General features: G+C 38.9%; 1 protein-coding gene across 2 annotated transcripts in view; it reads right to left on the reverse strand.

The window, feature by feature from the left end:
* Window positions 1-723: 723 nt before the first annotated feature.
* The window catches only part of prkacaa (protein kinase, cAMP-dependent, catalytic, alpha, genome duplicate a), a 17,330-nt gene continuing 7,115 nt past the window's right edge, over window positions 724-10,938 (reverse strand). Inside the window, exons 1-10 of one of the 2 annotated variants that reach the window (XM_024272377.1) lie at window positions 10,155-10,524; window positions 8,000-8,061; window positions 7,497-7,625; window positions 7,113-7,211; window positions 6,934-7,016; window positions 6,731-6,857; window positions 6,531-6,626; window positions 6,267-6,389; window positions 3,844-4,008; window positions 724-3,477 (exon numbers count right to left, since the gene is read on the reverse strand). In XM_024272377.1, the coding sequence (XP_024128145.1) occupies window positions 3,352-3,477; window positions 3,844-4,008; window positions 6,267-6,389; window positions 6,531-6,626; window positions 6,731-6,857; window positions 6,934-7,016; window positions 7,113-7,211; window positions 7,497-7,625; window positions 8,000-8,061; window positions 10,155-10,278 (1,134 nt within the window). In that variant the 5' untranslated portion in view covers window positions 10,279-10,524 and the 3' untranslated portion in view covers window positions 724-3,351. Of the gene's footprint in view, window positions 3,478-3,843; window positions 4,009-6,266; window positions 6,390-6,530; window positions 6,627-6,730; window positions 6,858-6,933; window positions 7,017-7,112; window positions 7,212-7,496; window positions 7,626-7,999; window positions 8,062-10,154; window positions 10,525-10,938 lie in introns of those variants that run through there. The other variant, XM_024272378.2, reaches the window with a different exon arrangement.

Consider the following 10,938-nt stretch of genomic DNA (forward strand, 5'->3'; position numbering starts at 1 on the left):
ATCCAAACAACTCACCAGCAGAGTGAAGAGTAAGTGGAACTCCAGTACTTTCAAGTATTTTGGGTCCCTGGATGTACAAGACCTTTACAAACTGTGTATTCAGCGAAAGTTTAATCGAGTTGGTTGAAATTTAAAGATAGTCATGAACTGCTGTCATTACCAAACACCGGTTAACCATCACTGCTCTTATTTTGCTCATTTGCTATCAATAATAATTGTAAATTAATGTACCGGTCATGATTAACACTGTTTTGCATAAAAACCGTTACAAAGTGCAACATTTTTATCATAAAATTATACATATAAAGACTGTGGTAGACTTAAGGATAAGCCTTAGGCTTTCTATGCCTTGAACACAACAAAATAACAGTTTCTTGGGATGTTGAAGTACTATACTGAACAATCACGTCATTAATACATACATACTTTACAACCCCTGATGTTTGACTCAAGTACGTTTTTATCCTCAAATGAAAAACGTAGTCAGGGTTGTTCTCGTTTTGCGTACAGGTGTAGGAAGACGCTGCCGGCTGGCTGCTAACTGCTGCTGCGCCGGGATAAACACAACACTGCATTATTCAAATGAGGCTGCCAGCCACTCATTCACAGTGATGGTTGGGACGGCGAGAACGCCACAGCAGGAGCAGCCACCGCCGCTGCCTCTCGTCCAGCGTTTAACCTGCAACAGTCTCAGCCTGCCAGACTAAACACAACACAAACATGTCAGTCTTAACAAGTAAAACTTTATTGGAATGATACATTTTGCAAAATATTATTTTGTTTATATTTTTTATACATAATCATTGTGTTCTAAGGGTATCTGTCAAGTTCTCCAGTGGGTAAGATAGTTAAGACTGTTGAAGGCAAGGATATACAATATTGTTTCCCAAAAGGTACAATAGACTACACAAGCACTGTACCCAGGTCATGAGGAAAAAAGGTTAATGTTCTGTTTTTGCTTTTTTCTATTTTTTTATTTTTTGAAAATACAATTAGAAAACATGAACGCAAAACATCTCGAGATGTAAAAAGTGTTATGATTGAATAAAGTGTGTGGAAACGCGATGACAGTAGAAGGCAGACGGGAGACGAACTCTGTTGCACAAAGCGATTCATACTGTAAACGATGATGGAAACGAACTTATCAGACCGACGTCGGCTTTAACGCGTGAATCAGAGAGCGGCGGGATGTTTCCGTGGATCGAGTGCGGGCTGCCTTCTACCCACCCAGTGATTTATGTGAGAACAAACATGTGCTCTTTTGCAAAGAATCCTCACACATGACTTAAATAGTCCATACCCTAAAGGCGTGGCATGTGCTTCATTATCTCAGACACAACAGGGTTTGGTTGGTGATCCGCTGCCCCGTTCGGCACGAAGCTCAAATAACTTCAAGTTCTGTAAACCACGTCTAGAAGCCGTCTCCGGTCAAACGGGAGGAAAAACCAAACCCACTAAAGAAACATTTGTAACATAAAAGAAACGTTTCTGCATTTCAAGACATTCAAAAATGTATTGTGTTTGATCAAAACTACGTTAAGACACTGCCAAAAATAATTACTCGAGCCAACTGAAATAGTCAAAAACATTCTAAAAATGTAATGTTACGAGACGCCGACAAAAAGATCGATGCACATCGAACAATTCACAAAAGCTTTTCAGTGAGATGGACAAAAGTCTAGCACCTAGGGCCGTTCGAAGGTTGGAAGGTGAAAGCTTTTATTTCTTTAAACCAGACCAATACATTTTTGTCAGCAAACCAGCAAGAAGACCTGGTCTGCGATTGTCTTGTTTCCACAGAAAAATCATTTGGAGAAAAAGACGACAATTTTAGACTAGTTTTTTTTTTGTTTTTTTTAGGTTTGTTTCACAAAAAGCAGAAAAAAAATGGAACCCCCCCCCAAACTCCCATCATTTGCTTTCAGTTGAAATCAGCAAAAATGTAAAGAGGGAAAACACTGTCCAGGTCAGAAAACTTCTACGAGTATTAACCTTATTTTTTTTTTAATTTGCCCAACATGGTAAAGAAGTCTGGATCAAGCGTATTCACTTGAGTATCAAGCGTCAAGTTCCGTTTCTGACATCTTGCCCTCAAGTACCTCAGCTCAGGTCAGGCACAACGCTCTGCCACCGGTCCGCAATGGTGATTGAAGTACAAAAATAACATGCACGTGTCGTTTTGCTACTGCTTCGTGTATTAAAATCCACCACCATCATCATCACATACAAACAACTGCAGTGTTCTCAGCCTGCAAATTTGGCAGAATTTGTTTATGAAATATCAAGTCAGTTTCACAGCAATGAGAATCTTGAAAAAGATGGATAATTCATGTCCTCTATCATATATATATATCTATATATATCTCAATATACATGTATAAATGTACTATGAATTAAATAAAGGAGTCCGGAGTGTGACCACAATGTTAGCAGCTGCAAAACCGCAGCCTTTTAACCCACCCATGAGTACTAAATAACACACAAGCACAGAGATCGACATAAAAAGGACAAAATGATCACCAACAGGATTTTTAAAATGCTCTAATAAATTCAGCTAAGAGAAAAATTTTCAATGCAGACCGCCTGTTTACATCCCATAGGTCCCCAGAGGAGTAAGACGAAGATGATAAATAGTTTTCACTTTGATCAAGAGGTCGCCGCCGCTGCTCGGGACTCGGCCAGCAGAGGGCATCGGCCGCCCAACCATCGCGCCCTGATAAGCAGACGAAGGCAGACGGTTCTCAACCAAACGGCCACGACAGCCAAAAAAACTCTACGCGTTTGACACAGTTTTCCAACCAGTTGGCATCGTGATAGGCACATCTGTTGGACTTGGTATTGCTTGGACAGATGAACGGGTTGCTATGCGGACGGGATACGACAATCACTCCACAATCACCAGAAAAAGCTCGTCGAGTGAACCCATTCAAAAAAAAAAAAAAATAAAATAAAAATGCGCCGAACAGATTTAGTACCTTTGCTGACATAAACTCAGCATAAACCTTCAGAAACTGAAAATGTGTCATGAAGTCGTCAGAATTCTAGCCGAACAGCCACAACCTGCGGCTGTGTGTTGAGCCCCGTCAGAAGCACAAGAGGGATTGAAGAAAAAGAAGAACAACAGGAACTATTTGAGAAACAATCATAGAAGGCAACACTGCTGGTGCTGTGGACCTTTTGTCACCTTGCCTACTTTTCATTTGAGAGTGGGGAGGGGGGATTTTTTTTTGTTTTTTTACATTTTTTTCCTCATCACAAAAAAGCAAGTTTTAAGTCCACCCTAGTGCTTCATGAAGTCAGATCCCCTTTACTATCTAAATCTCAGTCGCTCCCTCTGTGTGCTACTCGAATTTAGAACTCTGCAAACTCCTTTGCACACTTCTCTGTCAAGGAGACTCGGATTTCCTCTTCCTCGTAATCGTCAAAGTTGCTTGTGTCACCGGGGCCTTTGCACTTGGGAATAAAGGGAGCTTCCACCTGGAACATACAGATGGCAACAATTCTCAGAAAAGCAATTGTATAAAAATTTCAGTATACTTTGGAAACCAAAGTTATAACTTGGAGTGGAAAAAATTCCCAGATTCTGTGGAATCATTTATAATAGTAATATAAGCCTTTTATTTCATCGTCATTCAAAGATGAAGTTGCAGATTTCACTTGAATCCATTTTAATCTGAGAAAGTGGTTTACAGGGATCTTCTTCAGATTTACATGACTACCTTTCTAACATACTTAGAGGCAGAGCTCCACAGGCCAACAATGGCAGCACTACGAATCACCTTTCCTGTGTCCTTGCGGGAGATCTCCATTTGTACAGATCACTACTCTAAGTGTTGGCCTCACCTTCTTCTGGTAGATGGCAATCCAATCAGTAGTGGCAAACCATTTATGACCCTTGATATCATTGACTCCATTCCTGAGGTTGCCAAAACGCTTCGTCAGGTCCACTTGCAGCAAATTTCTCAAGAGATCCTTCAGGTCTGAGCTGAAGTGTGAGGGAAAGCGGACCTAAAAACAAACAAAAAAAACAGTGAGATGGATCTTTAGTTTTATATGATCACTGTATGGAGACCAGAGCTCTGTTCTGGAGCTGTAGATAATTATTGCAGCTGAAAATGGCATTGTGCCCTGTAATGTGTGTATATGTAAGCTCCATCAAAGCTGAATTAGCATGCAGAGGTTAGAAAAAAATGGGTTTCAATATTTATTCACATCTTTTTAATTTACTATTTATGAGGCAGCCAAAATTCTAAAAGGGATTATAGAACATGATCTAATTTAAATGTCTTTTTTATGCTAATTTTTACCAACAAAAATATATTTTTGCATCCACCAATTTATCAAATTTGGAGTGATTTGTTGACACAATGCTTTAGGTTGTAACGAGAATACAAATATTCACAGTCTGCTCCTTAAAGTTTGAAGATATTTGGGATGTCCAAAATTACCGAGTCACAATATTTACAAATATAGTGACAGTCTATTAAAAATACGCTTCAGGCGATGTGATTATTGCTCTAAAATGAAGAATAAAGTTGAATTTGAAGCACAAAAACTAAACAAACCGATTGTGCTACTGTCAGTGGAAGTACATAAATCTTCAAAATAAAGTGTCGGTGAAGCTTTAGATCTTTAAAGTAAAGTTATCTATTTTTTTGTAGATCAAAAAAACTGAAATTCAATTTACCAAAATAAGTAAAAAAAATAAGTTGTTTTCAAAGTTTTTTTCTTTGTCAACTATTTGAATAAATGTGAATTTAAATATTTGAAAATGGTACAAAAATCTTGTGATCAGTTCTATTATGTCCTATGACAGCTAGCATGATGGAGAAGTCATATCGGAAAAGTCTGTAAAATGTTTATCTAAAGCTTTTTGGTACCAAGGATGGAAAAAAGTGTTTGTAAAACGTAACTGTGGGAAATAGTTTTGATGAAATGACTGAGTGTTTTCTAGCCGTTACATTTAGGTATCGCTGCGTCCTCATTTACTATCAGTTCTTGTCAACTTTCTTCTGGAACTGTAATCTGTGAAACTGAGGATAACATTTTCAGGATTTGCTCCAAAACAACATCATCGCTTTTGTTTTGTTTACTGCTGAGGTTAATCAGGAAGTTAACTTTTGAGTGTGAAATTGTTTAAAGTAATACAAATATTTTTTTCCCCAAAATTTGTGTGTTTATCATTTATGTTTTGTTGATTCCACTCTTTTGTTCTAAATAAAGGTGTAAATGATGGTGTTTAATACACATTAAAATAAAGACCCACATATAGCAGACATATTTGTATGAAATACCACATTTTCCAGAGTATAAGTCAGAGGTGGGCAAACTACGACCCGGGGGCCATATGCAGTCCGGTAAAACATTTAATCTGGAATCCCAATTATTGTTCCATCTTCCCTGTATTTCAGGTGTTTCCCCACAGATGGGGCAACATAGAAACATTGACATCCATCTAGAAAGGTATTCTGCATTTATGTGTGTGTGTGTTGTTGTTTTTCTGAAGCTCGTGTAATTTCTGAGTCGGACAGGCATTTGTCTAATCATTCCAAAAGCACATGAATGTAGCATTTCTTTAAGCTTGTGTTTTTCTGAGACAGCCTGCATCCCATTGGTGCAGTTGTAACTAAATCGAAAAAAAAAGTCAGTTTACTTTGAAATAAAAACTCTAAAATTAGCATGTCTTTCTTAAATTTCTATTATGAGATGGATTTCCAAAATACGCCATACATCTGCTCAGAGTCTGTGGCCCACAGATCAAAAAGTTTGCCCATTATGGGTATAAGTCTTTTTTTTTTTGCATAGTTTGGGAGGATGGATGGATGGATGGATGTTTGGGAGGATTTTTTTTTTTTACACATTTACCCTTTAGCTGATATGTCCCACTAACAACCGCTAGAGGGCACTGTAGTTGTGTGGATCTCCATTTGTTAATGGCTGCTCCTTTGTAGCAATGAGGCTAAAAAAAGTTGACCGTAGCCTCTTCTACAAGTGCCTGAAGCGTCCAGTTTATGAACGTATTTTTAACAAGCTTTGAACATTGAATTGAGCAACGTATATGGTTTTGGCTGCTGTGACTTATACTCTGGAAAATCTGTGAATTGATCTTAATTCGTGAATCAAATCGGATCACCACCCGAGCAACGATCTACAGCACTAATAATGCTTTTGAATTTTTTGGAGTACATTTTGAACTGTTGAGAGTGGTCGAGGTCCTTCACTTTGCCTCCACAGGAACCCTTGAAATACGTTTCTGTGGAGCTCACCTTCCCCGTTACAATCTTTTCATAAATCTGAATGGGTTGGTCTGCAAAGAAGGGGGGGTACCCAGCAGCCATCTCGTATATCAGAACTCCCAGAGCCCACCAGTCCACAGCTTTATTGTAGCCCTGAATAAAAAAAAAAAAAAATAGCACTGCAACCCACAAACAATAACTTAAAACACAATAGAAACTGTGGAGGGAACTTTAAACTTTATGAGTTATTTATAAAGCAGATTGCTTCCTGTGATTTTTTAGCTTGACACTTACTTTACTGAGGATGATCTCTGGCGCCAGGTACTCTGGAGTGCCACAAAGCGTCCAGGTTCGGCCTTTCACCCTTTTTGCAAATCCAAAATCTGTGACCTATGAAGTGTAGACATTTTTTAGCTCAGAAAACTAACTGCACGCTCCATCAAACCTCTGCAGAGAAGTCGTTTATGGTGACTGAAGCATCCTGTAGTCCTTACCTGTATGTAACCCTGGTTGTCAATGAGCAGGTTCTCTGGCTTTAGATCTCTGTAGATTAGGTCCAGTGAGTGCAAGTATTCAAAGGTCAGTACAATCTGGGCAGCGTAGAAGCGGGCGTGTGGTTCACTAAAACACACAAGATCAACGTTTACAGCCAGGGAGTGCTACACAGAAATAATGAGCAAAGTCAGAAATCAAATACCTGAATCTACCGATCCTCCTCAGGTGTGAGAACATTTCTCCCCCAGGCACAAACTCCATCACCATATACAGATTACTGTTATCCTGCAGGGACACCAGACAGATCTTAGTATGGTACATTAATAATCACATGCATAAAAACAGGATAAATGTACTGTGATGGATTAAAACAAAACAAACCTTAAAAGAGTGTTCCAGTGCCACCAGAAAAGGAAAGCTGACTGCTTGCAGGATACGTTTCTCATTCAATGTGTGTTCTATCTGCTTCAGCTTCACTACCTACGAGGACAGAAGAGAGGAGATTCATCTAAACATGTTCCAAAAGTTTCACAACAGAGGATTAAAAAAGACAAGAGGAAATCAAATAAAGATAAACTCGCCTTTATTGACCTCGTATGTTAAACCTTAATGCTGCAGGATCATGATTTATTTATATTGCCATATTTATCCCCCAATTTGGAATGTAAGTAGACTTAGTGTTACACAAACGACACAATACTATGAAAAGCAACATTAAAGCTTTGCATTTATTTAAGGAATGCATTTATGCGGAAATTACTATACCTTCTGTTTGTCAAGAATTTTCATAGCAAAATGCTGGCCCGTATCTTTGTGTTGAACCAACATGACTCTGCCAAAAGAACCTGTGCCCAAGGTCTTCAAACGGTGAAAATTATCCAATGCTGCAGTTTGCTGTAGGAACAAAGACACTAAATTCAAACATTTGTGTAGGCAGACCGAATCAACTTCAGCTTAATGTTTTTATCCAAAATTATCATTAATGAATACAATTAATTTAGTAATTTTGAGTATATTTTAGAAATGCACATATATGCAGTTTTAGAAATGACCAGCAGAGGGCACTGTGCTGTTAAAAGATAACCTTAGTTGTTGCACAGCCTCTTATTGTGCCCTACAGAGCAAGTACATGCCAAAATGAGGGAGAAAAAAAATAAGAAATCTTTTTATGTAACATCTACTTCTTCATGAATAAAATAAAATGAACAAGTGAATAAGATCAGGGAAATGACAAAAAAACTATTGAACAGAAGGGGTCGCTCTCCCACCTGTGCTGGATTCTCCCATTTTTTCAGGAAATCTTCTTTGGCTTTGGCAAGAAACTCCTTCACTGCAAACAGAAACACATTCTGTGTAAATTAAACTGAAATTATTTGTTTGATGTGTGACAATATGAATAATCACATTTCTGCAACACAAAAAGATCTATTGGAAGTTCAGTAATCAGACACATTACATTAAATATATTCACTTCAAGAAAACAAATAGCTTATTCTGTCAGGCAAACTAGAAGGGGAAACTAATGCAACACTATTCTATTATTGGCTACAAACGTTCACCAGTAAAACAGCAAGGATTTGATCAGACAAACTTAAAAGGCACAAAGAATGTCTTTGAAGGTCCCTGGACAGTTTGGAAAAATCCAACACAGAACTTGATTCCCAAACCAGCGTGTTTGCATAAACTCCTAACATGTCGACTTAATATGTTTGTGCTCAAATTAATATCAAAGCTGAACTTGGGATGTTTAATGTTCCAATTAGAAATTACTTCATTTTAAATCAGGAAATCAACATTAGAAGAATCAACTAATTGTTTTTTGACCAATGCAAAAATAGGAAACTAGTCTTAAAGATCCACTCTGATGAAAATTGTGTTTTGGATATTTTTAACATGTTATTTTAGTATTTTTCTGATGGAGGACACACATAAGGAAATTCAGCTTAAAATTGCATTTGAGTATTTATTTGTCCATATCGTTGTGGATCAGGAGCAGATGATAAAATGCTGTTAGAAAAAGCTTGTAGGTCGCTGCTCCGCTCCATTCAGATGCATCCATTTGCAGACATAAATATCCAAATACCTCTTTGTTTTCCTCGTCTGAGCAGGCATCGGGCTCATAACTACAGCTGGATAGCTTCAATATTGCACGCCATTTTTGTTACACTGGTAATGTTAGGTTGGAGAGGGGCTAAAAACTTGCAATAGAGCAGGAAACAGATGGATGTTTGGAAGCAGGGGCGGGCTTACTCCGCACCAACAGTCCCGCCCACAATTCAGAGACGAAATTCTACTGAACTCCCTCCACTCTGCAAAAACGGTGCCCTAGAAAACAACTAAAAAGTGCATAAACATCGTTAAAAGACCACTTTTACAATAGATCAAAAGATGATCAGAGAGGCACTTTAAGTTAAAGACGGACGAATGCCTTATAAATAATAAAAGTATATATTTCCTTAATTTAATAGTAAAAATTGCTGTCCAGTAAGTGCAAAATACACACAAAATATTTGCAATACATGTCAACAGACAAACTGACAGATTATTTAGAAGAGAGTACACATACTGCCAAATGGAGAAGTTCATTTGACCTCTTATCTTTATAGAAGCTAATCACATCGCTGTGTGGGAACATGCAGATTACCAGCCCTTCCTCATTCCTCTTTACCAAGTATGCAGTGCAGTAGAGCCGACGGACAGCAGTTTACTCAGTTTGACATAAGACCGATAAAGTTTAATATACTTTTCTTCTTTTGAAGGTTGATATAATCACTGATTGAATATATGCTGTGCTGAAAAACAGAAAGACGGTTTTAGTTAATGAATGTTGGATTTTGTGTGTCAAAAATAATCAATGTAAACCCACAGCCTAGAGCAGAGTTTAGATAAAACCAGTCAGATGTCAATAGCTAAAGTGCACAGCAAATTATTTATCAGTTTGATGGTATAAATATTTACGCGACACCGACACTTGGATGTTTAAATTTTAAGACTGAAAGCCGTGTTATCACAAGCAGGGAAAACAATCCCAACATGAATGTCTAATGGAGCCCGTCTGCAGCTCACACTCCAGAAACTGTACATAAGCCTAATCCTTATTTAGCTGATCTAATTTCCTGCAAACTCTCTGCAGACTTGCAGCTCCAACAATAGGATGGGAGAAAGCCAGCAAAAATGGCTGAGACCAAAGTTCACATAAACATCTCTGCAGCGCTGCTGCTCCCACAGAAAGCTATGAAAGCCACAAAGGAAAAGTCATTTTCCGTGGAAGTTACTAGACTTCCAGTTCCAAGCAGAGACAAAAATAGAGCTAAAAAAAGAAAAGATGCAATTGTGTTGAGGAAAATCATAGATCCTGGCTGCTTTAGAAGCTTCAAATGACCGACACTTCAACAGACAATCCTTTCAGTTTCAATTCCTTACCATCTGGAAGGACTATGGGTATCTCTGGCGTTGCTGCATCTGCTGAGCGTGACCCTGATTCACTTGAGCGCGAGGATGACTCCCTCTTCCCTGCATGCCTTCTGGAGCTCTTTCTGTCACACATCAGCCTTGAAAGGTCTCCCTGTACTTCTTCCTTTGCCTCCTTTTCACAGCCACTTACTCATGACCTAGCCTTCTGTGAAGCACCTTGGATAAATCAGGGCTCCACACAAATCTACAAAAAGCAGTCAAGTGTCTTGGCTGGCAGGATGGGTCGAGTTATCCTGGTAACTGTGGCTTTGTTAGCAACCGAGCAGAAAAAGCAGAAGCCTTCCCCGAGAGCGCCGAGTGAAGGACAGCTCGCACTGATCAACTGGACCCTCGCTTGGTTTGTATCAATATTTATTCTGAACAAAAAGTGCCGTTCCCTCTCATGTCAAACACACACAGAAACGTATGCACACACACACACACACACACACAGGCTATATATTGATCCAAACAGGGGCATAATCAGCAAGGGGAGGGGCAAAAACAAGCGGGTATATTTAACCAACCCAGAGACAAAGTCCTATGGAAAACTAGGCCTGAGTGAAGACCCCGGAGATGAACCGCACAGATCTAGATGCAACTGTCCATAATTAGCAGAACCAATCAAATCTTTGAGGAGAAACTTCTACAGATGCTTTTCAAAAACATTAAAGTGGCACACTCTGGAGACGAACGGGAACAGTCACAGTCAAACTTTCTCTCCCTGCCCAAATGCACTACAGTCTATGTGGTG

Source organism: Oryzias melastigma, linkage group LG8 (genome assembly GCF_002922805.2).
Source record: "Oryzias melastigma strain HK-1 linkage group LG8, ASM292280v2, whole genome shotgun sequence".
In the NCBI taxonomy this organism is placed as follows: domain Eukaryota; kingdom Metazoa; phylum Chordata; class Actinopteri; order Beloniformes; family Adrianichthyidae; genus Oryzias; species Oryzias melastigma.